General features: G+C 35.6%; 1 protein-coding gene and 1 long non-coding RNA gene across 7 annotated transcripts in view; one reads left to right on the plus strand and one right to left on the minus strand.

Annotated features, from left to right (window-relative positions):
* The window catches only part of nuf (rab11 family-interacting protein nuf), a 56,048-nt gene that overhangs the window by 30,438 nt on the left and 7,590 nt on the right, over positions 1-18,020 (minus strand). For 2 of the 6 annotated variants that reach the window (XM_064689253.1, XM_064689255.1), the window contains exons 2-5: positions 12,064-12,214; positions 11,707-11,995; positions 11,566-11,634; positions 9,787-9,831 (exon numbers count right to left, since the gene is read on the minus strand). In XM_064689253.1, the coding sequence (XP_064545323.1) occupies positions 9,787-9,831; positions 11,566-11,634; positions 11,707-11,995; positions 12,064-12,196 (536 nt within the window). In that variant the 5' untranslated portion in view covers positions 12,197-12,214. Of the gene's footprint in view, positions 1-4,004; positions 4,022-5,677; positions 5,763-9,786; positions 9,832-11,565; positions 11,635-11,706; positions 11,996-12,063; positions 12,215-18,020 lie in introns of those variants that run through there. The other 4 variants (XM_064689256.1, XM_064689257.1, XM_064689261.1 and 1 more) reach the window with 3 other exon arrangements.
* Positions 7,163-8,323, plus strand: LOC135433116 (uncharacterized). Its single transcript, XR_010437027.1, has 2 exons — positions 7,163-7,511; positions 7,566-8,323. It is a non-coding gene; the product is annotated as an uncharacterized LOC135433116 (long non-coding RNA).

An 18,020-nucleotide genomic window follows, 5' to 3' on the forward strand; every position in this document is an offset into this window, starting at 1 on the left:
AAATTGTGGCTGCGGTTTTTCATGTTTCGCAATTAATAAACAAATTTCGCCTGTGTGAGGTACCTGAAATTCTTATGCCGTCTTCGACTGTGTCTTTAGCTTTTCATAAATGACAACGTTTGCAAAAATAGGCAAGCTTTGCTGCATAAAAGCCGAAGCTGAGGTACCCTAACAAACGTTTTTTATCTTTTGCTTTTGATTAAATATAAATGTTGGCAAAAAATTCCCTTAAATTCTCTTGCTTTCTTAATCTTTCGCCTTTGCAAAAATAGCCCATTTTTACTGCACAAATGCCGAAGCTAAGATACTTTAACAAAGCCACTTAAACTAGCTCTTGATAAAAGAGAAAAGTTTGTAAAAATATTCATGCTGCACAATGGCCGAAGTTCAGATACCCTAACAAAACCCATTAAATTCTATTCTTTCTTTTTGTCTTTCGCTTTTGATAAAAGATAAAAGTTTGAAAAAATAAGGCATTTTTCTGCACAAAAGCCGAAGCTGCGATACTCCAACAAAGTCACCTGAAGTCTCTTCCACTCTTCATCTTTCGCATTTGATTAAAAATACAAGTTGAACATTTTTACTGCACAAAAGCGGAAGCTACCCTAACCTACCCTAACAAAGTCACCTGAATTCTCCCGCTCCCTTAATTTTAAGCTATTGCTTATGATATCTATCAAAATCTTTTTGATTTGACGTTTGCTCAATTAGACAAATTTGACTGCACAGAATCCGTCGCTAAGATACCCTAGAAAAACATCTTCTATATATAAAAATGGTTGTCGTGACTGACTGACTGACTGACTGACTGATTGACTGACTGATTGACTGACTGACTGATTGGTGAGCAACGCACAGCCAAAACCGAAAGAAGGGGTTTGGGAAATTGATTCCAACAAATACCTATTTATTCGATACACTTTAAACAAACTTTGCAATAAAGCCTTGGGCGAAATTGGGAGAAAAAGTAATATCTCAAACTTTTAGCACAAAACTTGCCACGAGCAATGCCGGGTAATATACAAAATCTATCTTCATGACCGTCAAACATTATCTACTTTGTAAACTCTTCAACAAAATTATACATAAACTATTCAAATAGCGAAAAGAAACGACAAACTGTCAAATTGTCACATGCGCACAGAGGACCAGACTCTGGCCCAGGCCCAGGGCGCACACCTGTTGATTGAGCGACTCCCTACCGCACACCTCCACTCCCCCCCCCCTCCGCTTATTACGTAAAAATTCTATTAGACGCACGCTCAGTGTGGAGTCCGCAACTTGCCCGCACTCCTCCCGCCAGCTATCATTGCGTTCCGCTTGGTTTGCAGTCGAGAATTTTGTTTGGCTTGCAAAGGGTATAAAATATGAAAGGCAGAGGTCGCACATGCAACGGGCACGTTTGATTTCCATAGAAGTTCACACAAATATACATATATATATATATATATATACATATATATTTGCCTGTTAAATGACATAACTGGAAAGTATATATGCATATTTGCAGAGTATTCTATTTGAAAGCGAGTTCATTGCTCCGATTTTGGCAATAGATACGGATAGAAATGCCAGCAGAGCTTGATAAATGAATAGATAGAATATTTTTACATACTTTATTTCTTCACCCTTTTTTTTTGATTTAAGCTAAAGCCTAGCAAATAGGGTTCTTAGAGCGCAGTCACAGATATTGATTTGTTTTCTAAAAGATTTTTAAATAGAAATTTAGTCTCTAGGTGGGATTACAACATTCATCGTTCATTCATTAAATGAATTCATTCCTTCAATTTCATTTCACAGTTCGCCTTAAGACCTTCGTCTAGGGAGCAACACGCCTTAAAAACTGGAAAGTTTTTAATTAAAAGTGACTTTTCTAGTTGAATTTAAAAAAAGTGCGCAGAAATGACAATAGTAAGCGTAATTAAAATGAGCATTTCACCTGCACAAAGCTAGCTTGAAACTTCCCAAATGAACGGTACTCACAACATTAAAGATGCCATAAAAATAGAGGCGTTTCCCAGGCACTTTATGAGCCAAGACTTGAAAGGCGTGTTTAGACACTGTCCATCCTTTGGCAATCGGAATGAATTGCTGCAATCAAGCACAACACGAATTACGGCTAAAAGTAATTGTAAGAAGTACTTGAGGCATTGAGGCGTTTCATTGTGAGCCAATTTGTACTGAAAAGCTACCGAAAATCCCTCCCAAACAAATCGTTTGGCATTTGCATGCGGAGGCGCAAATACATATTTATAAATGCAAATATGGGTCAATCTGTAGACAACTTTGGCTGCGGCTTAGTTAGACAGACAGTTGTTGGTTTTTGCATAATTTGAAATTTGATTGATTGACTTGGGGATGGGCAAGTGCGTCAAGGTAATATACACAACAACAAAAAAAAAAGCTGAGCCATGCATCGTAATATTAACAGATATATCTGCCATAATAATAAATAATAAAAAGCCAGCTCTGTTGAAGTTTCATTGTCTGTTTTGAATTTTAAGCAGAAAAACGCAGCGCGAAGTTCAAGAAACTCGCGACTTTAGCTGATTATTTAATTTTGCGTGCCCCTCATTTACCCCCTCGTCTTACCACTCAGCTTTATAGCCAAAGAAGTATTCATAATTTAGTTGGATCGTTAAAACTTTCGTCTTGACTGCTTGACTTTTACCTTATTTGCACTGGACAACAGGTAATAACAAGTGCGGCAAACAGGTTACAAGCTCCATAGATACTTGTAGGCAAGAAAGGAGGGGCAAGGTAGTTTTTTATTTTTATTTTGTGAAACGCGACCCTTTGTCAGGTGACGTGAACAAGGCTTTAATTAACAGTTGGCTGTTAAAATGTGCACATGACGCACTTGACACGGTCCTAACGCGGATTTTTTAATACTATGACAATAATTGCAATAAGAAACAACCCTCTGCTGATTTTCTTAGAGTATTCTACGAGTGCCTGTGCACTAAAGACTACGGAAATAATAAATATTCTTAACTTTTGCGAAACAAACATAACATAATTCAGAGTAAATATGTAAATAGTCAGAGAGATAACTGGTTAATAAATTGAGAAGCAAACATTAATGGGAAGAATAGACAGAAAACTAATAAATTTGGTAAACAATAGTCAAACTAATAATAAGACAGGTAACAGGAGAATTGTTGGATAACCGATTTATTCATCTAGTTAATAGTTAGACAGAAAGACTATAAGTTGGACAGGTTGATAGATGGATACATAGATAAAGAGAGGGATATATAATTGGATTGAAAGATAATAGTTAATATCTACATTTGTATTTACATATAATATAATATTATTATTAGCCTTTTTTTTTTCATTGGATAAATATATAGTCGGCCATTATATTTAGAAATTAAATACATAATATTAAAAAAATAAAAAATAACATTTTTTAATTTTCCAATTCAAATAAGAAATAATTAATAATTTGTACAGCAAGTACTTTAAATATGTCATATGAGAAGCATTAAATTTTATTTTTTGCAAGTACCAGATATATCTCCCTCGTCTGCCTTTCCCCCCTCTATAAACGTTATGAATGGCCGAGCTTTGTAAAAGTTTTATGCACGATTCAAAGACTTTTTGTCATGCTACATTTAATGCAATAGGTAAGAAAATCAATTGAATATTATTTATGGCAACGTCAAGTCAACCAGATAAGAGGGGGTTGTGGGGTCAAGACATGTAACGATTGTGCGATTTCTAAAGATATATGTATATATATATGATGCAGGTACCAGTTTCACATATTTATATATAATACTTATAGAGCTGAGTCACAGGCACAGTAAATTGTTGGCAAAGGCGAAAGTGTTTATTGTTATGTGGGTGTTATTTGCTGTGGGCGTGTTTCATGGCGGTTTCTTTCTTAAGAATACATTTAACAATGCTTTACATGACAATTAGGTGCAACAACAACAACAACATCAACAAACAAATACACAAACAAACAGCAACCATAAATCGTTAAGTATACGCACATTTTTCTCATATGACTGCGGTCATAGGGAAAATATTCATAATATTCATCATCCATATGAAAGATTGTTGCTTTGGAGTTTTGTAATTGTATATATAGATGTTGGCTTATACCGCTTATCTTTCAGTTAACAGTTAACTCATTTGCTTATTGTTTGGCCATTGGCCGCAGTGCGCTTCATTGAAATTGCCTTCAAGATGTGTTTTCCTTGATAAGATAAAACCGTTAAAAGTTTGTATGTTTGTATGTTAGCAAAGTATCTTCATTAAGTTACGTGTGTTTACGCTTGATTAAGAGAGATACTTTTTAGACAGATACTTATTAGACACTTGTTACACTGGACAACACATGTTTTCTATACAAAGCTTTGATTCGCTTTGATTTATTATAGTTCTCATTGATCTCAGGTTCATATTTTAACCGTTTACACTTTACTAAAACACGCTTGTTTATTATTTGTTCACACCTGAAATTGTTAGTTAGATCTCGGTGGGTTGTCTCAAGCGTTTGCCAACCCTGTTCAGCTGTATTTCGATTCACAACTAAACTTCAATTTTCAAGCACAATTTAACAAGCTTTACAAATTGAACAGAAGCAACACAAAATATAATTAATAATTTTTTTTAGACACACTTTCGCAATGGACAAACACCGACTTGAGCCACACTTCACTTTATTCATTACAAATCATTTCGATACGAGCAACAACAATTGCAGCTGCAGCGTCTTTTGGGTCTGTCTTTTATTTTTTTTTTATATGGCTAATACTTCACAGACACGCGCTTTTCATTTTGTGATTTTCTGAGCTCTGATAACGTCGTTAAGTAGCGTCTCGGAAAGCGAAAATGAAATCGAAATCAAAAGCAAAATGAAAATCCGAAATGCGCCAAAGCCGCCTTCGACTCTGCGCCGGCTGACCAACTGCTAGCAATGAAAATGTGCAGCAACTGTTAACCGACTTTTATGGCTGCTTGAATGTAATTAAGGCTATAAAACGATTTGATTTTGATTGATGCATCGCGCAAAGGGTGTGCAATGCACACAAGACAAAGGCAAGCTAGCTAAATCGAGGCGTCGTCTCTCTCTTTAGATGGAGCTAGCAGAAGCTACAACATTCTCCCATTTAGCCCAAACTTGATGATTCAAAGTTTCCATCTATCAGCCAAAAACATAGCTGTTTAGGCTTTAAGTAACTATAACAATACATTGGCCAAGATTTTGATTTTCAATTCTGATAAAAGGGCGTGGGCAATGCATCTAGTCACGTGTATGTGTGTGTGTGTTTGTGTGCCTGTTAGGTAGACAAACGTGTCAGAGGTGGAAATACACGAGACTGTGTGTGCGTCTCTCTATAAGCATGTGCAACAAAAAACAGAACTGCGTTGAGCTGTTCGTCAGTTGTTGACGCTTGTTGCAGTCATTAAGGCGTGACGCCGTAAATTACCAAAGTGTAAGCTACAATAGAAACAAGCAAAGCAACTGCTTAAAAACAATAACTCACAGTAAATAGTAAATACTTTGTAAAAAAAAAAACAACAACTAAACGTGCTGCGAAAGCGACTTTTATGACCAAATAACTATCTTAAAATATAATTTTCGCAGCTCGTCTTTGCGCTCATCGCAAATGTGTTTCGCATACGCCGCGTTGTACGCTGTTGCAAGACTTTCACATACTTTTTTCTATACTGCTGCTGCGGAATTTTGTGTAGATTTTTATATTGCCGCGCCGGAACCGAGTGTGTGACGACGGATGCGTTTCGGATGTTAAACAGCACACACACAAAATCCGGCAAACGAGAGAAATGTAAAAAAATCCGAATTCAAAACAAATGCGAACCGCACACGTTTGCAGCTAGTTTCGAACTAAAAATCAACGCAAAATGCCGCAGCGTCAATCCAAAAGGCGGCTAACAAACAGGTTCGACGCAACCAACAATACCAACAATAGCAGCAGAGAGCCGCAGCGAGAGAGAGAGAGCGAACAACAAGCTGGCAAAACATAACAAAACAAAATTATGAACAAGTGCAAAGCGAGAAAAGGCGTGAGAAGAGAACCGCGTCAGAAACTATTTAGTGTGGTGCGTGGGAGACTGTGAAACAGCGTTGCCAGCTAGATATAAAGATTAAAGGAGTTAGCAGGTAGCTGCTGCGAGGGTGGATATGAATCGAGCCGGCATCTTGGCTATTCTCTATATTTCATAAATATCGTGAAAAAACATAAGTGAAATAAAATGGATAATGTTACTCAAGAATTCATGTGTGCAATTGTGTTAATTAATTAAAAATCAAACAGACAGGTTTTCATAATCAAGTAACTTTTGTTTGCGTTAGGCTTATGTAAAAGGTTGCTTTTTGATAAAAACAAACGTTTTTGTTGTTTTTTTTCTTATCAGAAAACAATCTTTTAATAATAATAAATAATAAATAAATAAATAAAATAATAAATTAATAATGATAAATGAATACAGATATAAAAAATATAGTAAATACATATTTGGTTGAATTTATGTTTTTAAGAATTTTAAATTACAGTGAACACACAAAATAAGAAGGAATAAAATGTATTTAATTTAATAATTCCAAATTCATTTTCTAACGCAACGCATTATTCATTTATCAATCTCTAATGTAAAAAATCTGGCAGCACTCACAGCAACAAACATCTTCCACTTTGCATGCTAACGAAAAAAAAAGAATGGGCTGCACTTGCAACATGTTCGTTGGCAACATGTTGGCAGGCTGCAGATAAGAACCTGGCCAAAACAAACGGCATGCCTATTTATGCGACAGTCTGGGTTTTATACGTTATACTCGAAGTTAACTTTTGGCTGCCAAATTGTCATGCTGACACTTTGCCAACGGTTAAGCGTGTTGCCAAAAACTGTAAAACGTGGGCCAATTACTGAAGCCAAAGCTGCCAATTAGCATTGCAGGCGACTACCAAGCTTTATCAAGCTGCTACCTTAAGCCAAATTGATAGAGCCTAAACTCTATAATTTCGGCTCTTTGAAAGGTGGAAATCTAAATGCAGCCAATTTGGAATAGACAGAGTAGGTAGACTATATAATTAAAAGTCTCCAAGAAAATATGAAAATTATTTAAAAAATGTCATAAACAAATCAAATACCCCCGATCCCCTAGTAGGCATCCTATTATATATCGGCTTAGGCTTCGCATGAACACTTCACGTTTAAGTAAACAGAATATATTCAAATACTTTCTTTGAAAGAAAGAAAAATTGTTGATAAAATTGAAATTGTTTTTAAATTTTCGAAGTTTTAACCAAAGATCAATGTGGAACTACTATACCGTAATCACATTCGAGACGGCTATAAAGATGACCCCATATTGCCAGGGGTGGCCCACGCTGTGCTGGTTATTTTTAAAGGCGTATGCAATGTTTAAGTATTTGATTTTGGACCGCAATAGAATATTTTGGATGTTATGCGCTTTTTTCGTTTTATCAACATTGCTTATCAAATGGATTATAGGATATAAACATAAGAAAGTAAGTTCATGGCGACCATAAATAATAGATTCTGACGGTAATCGGTAATTATAGAAGCTCCGAAAGGAAAGTTTCGTCAAACAGGAATTCATTCAGAGACGCTTCGAGGAGAGCATGGATGAGCTATTAGCGATCCAATTGAGGGACAGAAAAACGGAGCACTTGGATTGCTTGTCGAATGAACATATTTTAATGGAAACTTCCTCAGAATTGCAGCGGTTTCCAACCAAATCACTGGGGGGCGGTTCGACTATAACATTGAAAGAATCCCTAACTGAGCAATCCGAGGGCTTGCCGAGTGAACAAATTATAACTAAGCAACACGATGCCACGTCAGGTGAATCTTTCGAGGATGTTCCCGGTGTACAAAGCAAATTGACGCGGAACGGTCTACGTGTAACATTCAAAGAAGACCTGGCTGAGCCATGTGAGGGGCTAACGAACGAAAACTGTATATCGGAAAACTGCTCGGAAATTCCAGATGCACTAGCCAAATCCGTCGGGAACGTCCCGCATGTAACATTGAAGGAAGCCTCAACCGACTCGTCCTCTTTGCGATCCTTTAACTCTGTCAGCCAGTCCACGCAAACGGGCAAGTTAAAGTCGTGTCTAAAATTTCATAATCCACATTTGTTCGAGTCTAACTCTGGCCCCAAAAAGTATCCGAAATGGAGGATTTAATTGCCATAGTGGGCCAGTTGACATAGGTTTAATTTAGATTTTGAGTTCGTTTTTGTTCATCTAATTGTTGAAATTTTAAGTTTTAGGGTTTGAATATAAATAAACAAGAGAATTTCTCTCAGGCATGTTAAGTACAATAGTTTCCCCTATAAGACAGTTGCTCTTAAATGCTAGTTCGACATCAATTAGGTTTTTGTGCTATTCGTGCACTTGACTTTGATGAATGCAACAGAGCAATGTTACTTTTTTTTTCTCAGCCAATGCAAAAACAAAGAAACATTAGCATGACAAATTAAAGCTGGGTAAGAGTCGACGGGCTCTGGGTGGGAATAACCAGATGCAATGGCTGGCAAGTTCAGACCTTAGCCAACAATTTACGAGGCACTTGCATGAAGGTTAAACCCTAACTGATTGCACAGTGTGCATCCAATTAGATGAAGATTTCTCACAACTAATTGCGGTTGAGCTGGCCAAAACTGTGGACTGCAGTTCCTGTGTGTGTGTCCAGCTTTTGGGTCAATTGTGGATAGCTTGACAAAAATGCGGCCTAAATTCTGTTGTTGCAGAAGCAAAACAAAGAGTTGACAGAGTTGCCGCAAGCAAAACTCGTTTCCGTAACAGCTCTCCCTCTCTCTCCCTCTCTCTCTCTCTCTCACTTTATCTCACCAGCTCTGGCACTCTTTCGAGTTGTTGCTCTCTTGTGCGCATTCCAATGGCATGACAGCCCCGAACAATAATGCAAAATGTCTGCAAAACTTGTAAGCCAAGTCAAGCCGAACAGAAGAAGCGGCAGCTGAAGACCAGCTCGAGGCTCAACTGCGGCTACCTTCAACCTTTTCACTTGCAACAAGGCACAAAACCCGAGCGTCCCAAAGCGGATGAACAACTTTTCGTGCGATGAGGGCCAGAAGCGGTGACAAAAGCGTTTCCCAAGTTAACTGAAATGGCAGGCAGAACGAGAAACAGGAAGCGAACAAGTGATAAACAAAGCTGGCTGTAAGGAAATGCCACAAACTATCCAGAGAACTAAGAGAAAATCTTACAAATTGTACGACTTCTTCAGTCTCTAATCTCGAGCAATTAATCTGTCGAGTTTATTTGCTTGCCATGAACTGGTCTATTAAATGCCAGAGAAATAGACCGTTTTATAAGCTAACAAACTCTTGACAGCAAAAACAAAAATAAACATAAATATGTGTGGACTAGACAAAAAAAAATATTAACGAAATTTATGAAATTACTTGAAATTTATTCAATATATACAATTGAAAGATATTCGATTGGGCCAAAAAAGATTAAATGAATGATAAGCTGCGCTGGCTTTAATTTAGTTAATTTACTAAAAGCAATTTGACCAAATATCCATCCAAATAATTTTGCAAATACATATTCAAAGCTCTTTTGTACAGTTTCCTAAAAGCATTTTATCTTATTGACATAGTAAAATAGTGCAAATTAAATAACCATAACCGAAATGAGCACAAAATGAATGAGATTGGGTTAGGACCAAATGAAACTCTACATGACAACCAAAAAGCAACCCAAATGTAAGGCATAAACTCATAAATATGAGAAATAAATAAATGTTGCTTACTGTCTCATGGAGCCCCAACGACGCTGGGATAAACTATCGGGATTGCTGTAAGAAATATATATGATATGATATTTATTAAGAGTTTCAATTCAATATAGAATTGAGTGTATGCAATATTTCGTGTCCCATTTTCTTTAAATGGAAGCAAGGGATTGTAAACCTATTAAATAAGTTGCACTCTTTTTAGATGAGACTACTTTTGCATGGTATTTAAGTTAGATCTTCAAGTAACCCTAGATATCAATCTACGTCTAATTACGTCCCAGTAATATAAGATATTTAGCGGAAAGCTGTTCAAATAAAATACTTTCAAATTTCATTCACGCTGAGCCCAAAATTTTGAATGCCTAAGTTGTTAACAGCTCTACGTTCTACCAAAATTCTAGGAATCAGCCTTTATAATGCTCCAAATAATGTTTGCGGAGGCTATCATAAAATTAGAAAACCCTTTAAACAAAATACTATCTAATTTCTGTCATGCTGAGCTCAAAGTTTTGATTATCTTAAATTCTAGGATGTTTAAAGCTCTGCGGTTTAAAATATAGTAATACCAGTTATCAGTCTATGTAAGGCTCCAAATAATATTTGTAGACGCTATTAGATATTTAGGGGAAAGCTATTGAAATAAAATTCTCTCAAATTGAGAGAATACAAAGTTCTGCTTATCGTATTTTCAAGGCAGTTTTGGTAAGTAATACTATTTCCTTCTATTCTGTCTTCAGTTCAAATTCTACTTTATATAATTTAATTATAATTGCATTATAATATAATTATAACTAATACAGGTTGTTCATATTTAAAGGATAATATTCAGATCCAAGTTGTTTATTAAATCGAATTGACCCCTACTAATCTATAGTTCTGCTGGACGTGCTTGTTTTAGATATATTGCAATAAGTTTTTGTGTAGTAATAGTTTATATATTAAATGGGCAGACAGACGACCAAGCAGAAGGACCTGCAACTTTCAAAATCACATTTTATGACAAATTCTAATCTCCCCTTCATAGCTTTAAAAACGGATTTCAATATAATATTGTCTTCCTATGCTTATATTTTTATCTATAATCAATTATATATTATCCTAATCTTTTGTAATTGACATGGAACTAAGTTCTGAGTACATTTATTTCTATGTTAATAAATTACAGCACAGCCCACATACTGTATAATTTAAGAGAGCACAAATGCTCTTACTACAGCTGAAACTAAAGTTCACCACAACTCACCTCTCTCTCTCTCTCTCTCTCTCTGTCAACTGCATTCTCTCTCTCGGCTCTCTTCATCTAGTGTGTGTTGAACATAAGCGGAAACAATGAGCGCTCTCTGATCGCGCACTGACTACAAGCCGCGACTGCGATTTCGACTGGATCGGCACGCATGAATCACGGCCCAAACAGACAGACACAAACACGGGGCATAGAAAAACTGGTTTTCCAGTCCGTGGGTATATGCACATTTTGTATACATACAAGCGTAGTCAAATGTACAAAAGAAAAGGTTAAATATTCAAAAAGATTTACACAAATAAAAAAAACAGACAGACAGACACTGACTGGCTGATGCTAACTGGCTGAATTTACTTGGACTTGGCAAACTGGTCATTTTATGGGCATTACGTCAAAAGGCGCGACGATTATGTGAGTGCAAAATGTCGGGGACAACATAAATTTCTACTGCATTCAAGCTTTCCATAACTAATTGCGGATCGCATTGGCCTTATATGGCAGCCGAGACTCCGACTTAATATGTCTACAATCCCCACTTTTGCTGCTGTTACCTTGTAGGCGTGCGTCTCAGACTGCGTCTGGCCCAATTGTCGCGGGGCATGATGTTGAGCTCGTCATCACTGCAACAACAATAATAGACAATGGGTTAATAAAGCTCTGCGGGTATAGTATATAAATTTAGCTTAGCTTACTCCTTGGGCGAGGATGAGACAACATGAGGCGCCAGATCGAGTTCAATGCCAGCGCTGTCATTCAAATTGTTATTGCCGTCATTTGAGTGTTCACTGTGCTCATGTGAGGAGCTGATGACATTGCCGTTGCTCACACTGTGATTGTTATTGCCGCTGTTGTTGCTGGTATTAATGTTGCCATTGACGGAACTGCCCGGCGCCCGCAGCTGTGAGCTGTACTCGTTCTCGCCATATCCCTCAAAGGATTCGCCATCAGACAGTGAGGAGCACTGCGATTTGGCAACGCCCGCTGTGGAATTGATAGGGAAATAGTTATTTAGCGGAAATCTGTGTTTATGTGCTGCATTTGCAGCTTACCTGTGCTCGAAGGCGGACTGCTGGGCGTTGGGCTGCTGTCGCCGGAAATTGTTTCGGCATAGAGAAAATTATTAGTTGTGGCTTTAATGGCCGCATTGTTGTTGGCCAATTGAATGCGTGGCATGGGCGCCATTCTGCCAAAGAGCTAAACCTGCAAAGAAACGCAAAAGGTAGGAAGTTACTTAAATTGTCTAACAGAAAGCCGCAAACAGGTCAATAGGACAGCTAATTGAGGTTCGGCATGCAACCAAAGAAGCCACAAAACTGCAGCGCATTGCAATTCGAACTCTGTTAACAGAAAGTAGAAAAAAATATGACCTAGGTGAAAGGCTTTTTGATTATTTCTTACTTATTTTTCGAATAAAGTTCGATTTTAGTTTAGATTGGGACTGTTTTCGCTTTCAGCTTTGCTTTACTTTTTTTTTTAAGAAAATTTATTAATTGTTTTAATTATATATATGGTTTAAAATACATCTTTCACTTTTCCTTAAATGATTTGGTGTTGATTTTTTAAAATCTCACAGGTTTTACAATAATTTATTTTTTTAAAAAAACTGAAGCAATAGGAAATAATGACTATTTTCGCTATGGGAAAGATTTTATATCTTTGTGGACATATAGTTTATGGCTTTGCAGATAAGTGAGGAATTTTGGAAAGATTTTAATTGCTTACGGCTTGGAGAAGATATCTTGAAAAACACAAATGTTTTGCAAATAACATTTTATTTTTTAAACGAGTCCTTGTAAGCTATATACAAGTTGTGCCATATGCCCTCTGTTCTATGCCCTAGATTAGGGCAAATTTAAAATACACTTTCTAATATATTTACGACTGGCTCTGATTTCGATCACCCCAATACGGGTTTTAAAATTAATCAAAAAGTAAGGATATCTATTATTCGATCATTTCTATGACAGCTATATGATATAGTGGGCCGACCCGTTCCGACATATGTACTGATGGCCACACCAAGACGGACCTATACAAAATTTCAAGTGTGAGTGACTAGTTCGCATAGAAACAGACAGACGACCAAGGCTAGATCCAATCGGTTGTTGATGCTGATCTAGAATATATATACCTTATGAGATCGGAGAAGTCTCCTACTATGAGTTATGTATATAATATCATCACAAAATTATAATACCCTCTGCAAGGGCATAAAACAGGATTTTGTGCTTTGTAATCATTACTCTAATATCCTAGCTTTGAATTGTTCAAACGTGCACAGAATTTATTCCCCTAAATCATTGAAAATTACTAACATTGATTCATTCAAAATTATAAAATTAAAGATTTAAATAATACTTTTAATTTAAGCATAAACAAGCTTAGTGTTTCACATATTTTTGTCGTCAACACAAAAGTTATCTAGCAAAACATTTAGAGATGCATATTTTAATATATTATGAGTATACTTATTATGCTATGTTTCTTAATCGATGCTCAATATATTATGCAACTTGTATCCGCAACGCTTTCTAAATTATATTTATTTAAAAAAAAACTGCAGCAGGTGCAACAGTCATTGCATAGACTCCATTGACGCGATAAAAACCGAACGAACGGAAGTGGTCAACCAAAAGCGTAACAAGTAACCCAAATGGGTCGAGGTTTGTTGTGGTCACTTCCCATTGGACAAATGACAATCACACAACACAACAGCACACATCCCCCGCACTTTAAGTACCCCGCAATTAGCTACAGAGCAAAGGCGGGCGGACAGGCGACATGTCTAGAGACCTACTTGTAGGGCCTGCTAAGCGTGCGTAATTACTTTATAATTGTTGTTGGCTCCTTCTTTGCACTGTCATTTAGAGAGAGAGAAAGAGAGAGCGAGAGAGTGAGGGGAGAGAGAGAGAGGGGAGAGAGAGAGGGGAGAGAGAGAGAGGGGAGAGAGAGTGAACTTTACCTAGTTTTTTGGGTTACACGCTTTCGTTTCGTAGAAAGCACGAAAAAAAGTTTACTTGGGAGCAAAATCTATAAAAAAATATCAAGTACAATGTTTATAGTTGTGTTTGGATTATAATTTTGTCATTGATTGATTGAAATGTCAGGGCCGTTAGGCAACGTAGGTTAGAATTAGGTCAGTTTACTTTTGGGCAAATTAGAAGAGTTAACAAGTATGTTAAACACAGGTAACTATCTAATTTAACTATCTATTAAGCACTACCTGTTCACCTTATTTATAAATATAATAATAATAATGTGTGGTAAGGACTTTTGAGCTTGAGGTAGTTTTTTCATTATACTTTTTAGCCATCTTCATTTCGAAATAAGATCTTACGTCAGCTCTTTCAGTTTCTTCTCCAAATTTAACTTTCCTCATTCACCATTTTTTTTATGAAAATAACTTTCTTAACTCTGTTAGTTATCTGAAAACCCCTCAACCTTAAGCTGAACTTCATCGCATGTCTCTTTTCACTTTAAACAAGCTAGCTAATAATAATAAAACAAACAATTGCAATACAATTATATTTGTCATAATGAGGCAACATAAAGACCTGTGATTAAATATTGATTGTCTAGCAAATTGCAGCAAACGTTTTCAACTGGAAAAATGCGCAATAATGAAAAATGATTATTACATGGTAGAAGTTCAAAGCGAAAGCAAAACCAAAAAGTAAACAAAGCAAAAATAAGTAAATAGTTAAAGCCAACAAATGTTTATTTTTATGCTTTTGACCAATGACCAAATGGCAGAAAGGCGGAAAGGCAAAGGCAAAGTCAAAGGAGGAGCCACTTGATAGGTGCAATGAACTCTGGAGTATCGACTCGAGCCGTTGACGTGACGACAACTGCATGGAAAAATCGATGCTGGCAAAGTTGGGCAAAGTTGGCTAAAACAAAAATAAAAAAAAAGCACTTATGCAATTGCCTTTCCTATGCATAATCCAAAGAAATGAGGGCGTGTGAGCTTGTCAGTCACAAAGCTGATTCCTATGGCACCTCAACAGTTGCATGTCGTTATAGTATACCCTATAAAAGTTGAACTCAGTTCATGCTCACAAATTCTAAGCGTTGACCGTTCATTAAACAATTTTATTTTAAATTAAACACTTTTAGAAAAAACGCCCAAAGCAAGTTATTATCTAAATTGGAATTTTACATTTTGTCTAATGCATTGAAAAGGCTGAGTTAAATTTCCCAGTGATCAGTGTAGCTTTAAAGGCAGTTATTGTTCCTAAATATTTATTAGATTAAGAATTTATGGTCCATTTTTCATTAAGATTAATAATTCATCCATGATAGAAATATAAGATCTTTAGAAATTAAAATTATTTTGAAGATTTATGATAGACTATTGTACTACTGGTATTATTAACTGTATTTATTTATATTATTTATTTCAGCGATTTATTTTGCTTATATAATTTTTTATTTATTTTTTTTTATTTACATTATTTATACTATTTATTTTATTTAAATATTTTATAATATTTATATTTTTTATTTCATTTTATTTTATTTTTTTATTTCTATTTTATTTTATTTATTTATTTGTAGTATTATTTTTAATATTAATAATATTTTTTTTTATTTATTTATTAATTACATTTATTTATTTGAAATATTCATGTTATTATTTCTTTTATTAAATTATTGTATATATTACTTTAATTTATTAATTAATTTTATTTATTTTGTTTTTTTATTTATTTATTATAAAAATTAATTTTTTTTTTGTTATTTTTTTTATTTTAGACTAAGAAAAATTAAAAAGGAAAAGGTTTCCACATTTTTAACTAAATCTGCCCCATTAGGGTATTCCCTCAAAAAGTATTCATCACGTTTAATACATACATATATCTATTGTAACTACAATATGTATGTCAGTTTATAATAACTGCAATCCTCTTTACTGCTACTGCCGGCTGCTTTGCCCGCAACCTGTATAGCAACAACAACAACAACAGCAAGCTTCAAAGTGCTTCTCATACAGTTATAAAGCTGCAAAGATGCTGCAAGGCAGCAGAGAGAGGGAGAGAGGGAGGGTCTGTAATCCTCCCAGTTGGATTTATCATCTGTCATGCCTCGCAGCGGATTCTCAGAGTCATAACTGTGCAACGTTATTTGCAGTTGTTGTTGCTGTTGTTGTTGCTGTTGTTGTTGTTAGCGCTTCTCCGATTCGCTGATTTGTAATGCATTTTTCATGCAAGTTGTCTCTATAATTGTAAATGTATTTCCCATGAATATTTTTCTTTTGTCTATAACTCCAACAACATCATCAGCAAATCAGATGTGCACAAATAAAGAACTGTGTGAATTTTTTTGCTTCTATAAGAAAACAAAGAGAAGAGCTGTGAGAACAAACGTGCCTAACGTGCGCGAAGCTTAAAGTATAATTAAATAAATGTTGGTTACTAGCTTTGAGAGAGGCCTAAAGCCAAATTCAGTTGAAAACATTTTATTAAATGTTGCCTGTTCTTATACCACGTAATTCATTTTGAGTTAACAGAACAGACTGAAATATTTCTATAGCATTAAACTGAAAAAATGTTCATTTGGCTGAAATATTAATATTGTTACCTAAAAAAATATATTAATTATTAAAGAAATTTCTCTAAATTGTATAAATTGATTTATTTTGATACCCTGGAATGTATGTAACAGGCAGAAGGAAGCATCTCTGATCATATTAAGTAATTATATTCTTGATCAGCATCTATAGCCGAGACGATCTAGACAAGTCCGTCTGTTTGTTCGTCTGTCTGTCCGTATGTTGATCTCGGAATCTATATAAACTAGTTTTGCATTCCTCTTATGGAGCTTTACTTAATATATGATTCCTGGTTCAGCTTATGTTTTCTATTAATAGGAATTGAAATGTATTTGCTCAAATAATTGATTTGACCAATTCAAATGATCAAATATAGATTTTATACATATTTAAGTATAAGTATAATATGTATAATATACATACTATATATCATGCAAATATGAAGTACATATTTTTATAAAGCTCTACTATTCGATGACTGATTTCTGATTATATGTTATTCATACTATATTTGTAAATGCAATCGTTGTTATTATTATTATCCATTATAATGTTGTCCAGCATAAATTGCTCATTTAATTTTACTATAAAAAAACATTGCAATTATATTGCTGCCAATTTAAGTACTTTGAACTTCAATTTTTAATGAACAAATCGAGTAGATTTGTAAATTTCCCTCAAAAACTCTCACGATATATTATATTGCATGCAGCCCATAGGCATCGCATTAGCCATATGCTATAGATCAGAAACACATGCCACAAAACACAGAACTCAATATATGATTTAATTATAGCACAAGCTGCGCGTTTGTGGGGGGCGTTCGCTATTTATTAGATGTTATCCGAGACTATAGCCAGCCAAACGGGCGGCTACTGACCACAGACTCATTTGGACGAACAGCAGCTGCTGCTGCTGCTGCTGCCCCCAGTGACTTTGACATGAGTCACAAACTTGAACTTGCCGCGCGAAGCGAACAATGAATGTGAAGAAAAATATATGTATGTTTAAAATACGCTCAGTGGATGATGTCAAATTTACGATAGGCAAACGATTCAATTTACTAATCAACCGAACTGCTGAGCGATCTCGTCGTGTTCTCATTCCGAGATGACAGTGTAAACAGCTGTTAAGTGTGTGTTTTTTGGATGGATGGGGGGGGGTAGTGGAAGCAGGAAGGGATTTGTAGTTAACATGTGTTGCAATGTTACGAGAATCAGACGATTACATAATTAAAGCACAAATGCTCAGTCTCTGGAGCTACTTAGGAATATGAAGCAAGGAGAAAGTAGGGAAGATTTAAATCCGAAGATTTAATACCCTTGTATATATTTGCCTTTTGCAGACATGTGAGAATGCTGAAGCTCGTAAATGCTCAGTTTGATGCAAATGTCTTGGAAAAGTTAATAATTTGCTATACAAGAAGCTTATAGGTTATATAGGTATAGGTGCTAT

The sequence above is a fragment of the Drosophila montana genome, unplaced genomic scaffold (assembly GCF_035044405.1).
Source record: "Drosophila montana isolate Dmon_TW-CO22-7 unplaced genomic scaffold, ASM3504440v1 contig_3217_1, whole genome shotgun sequence".
Lineage (NCBI taxonomy): Eukaryota > Metazoa > Arthropoda > Insecta > Diptera > Drosophilidae > Drosophila > Drosophila montana.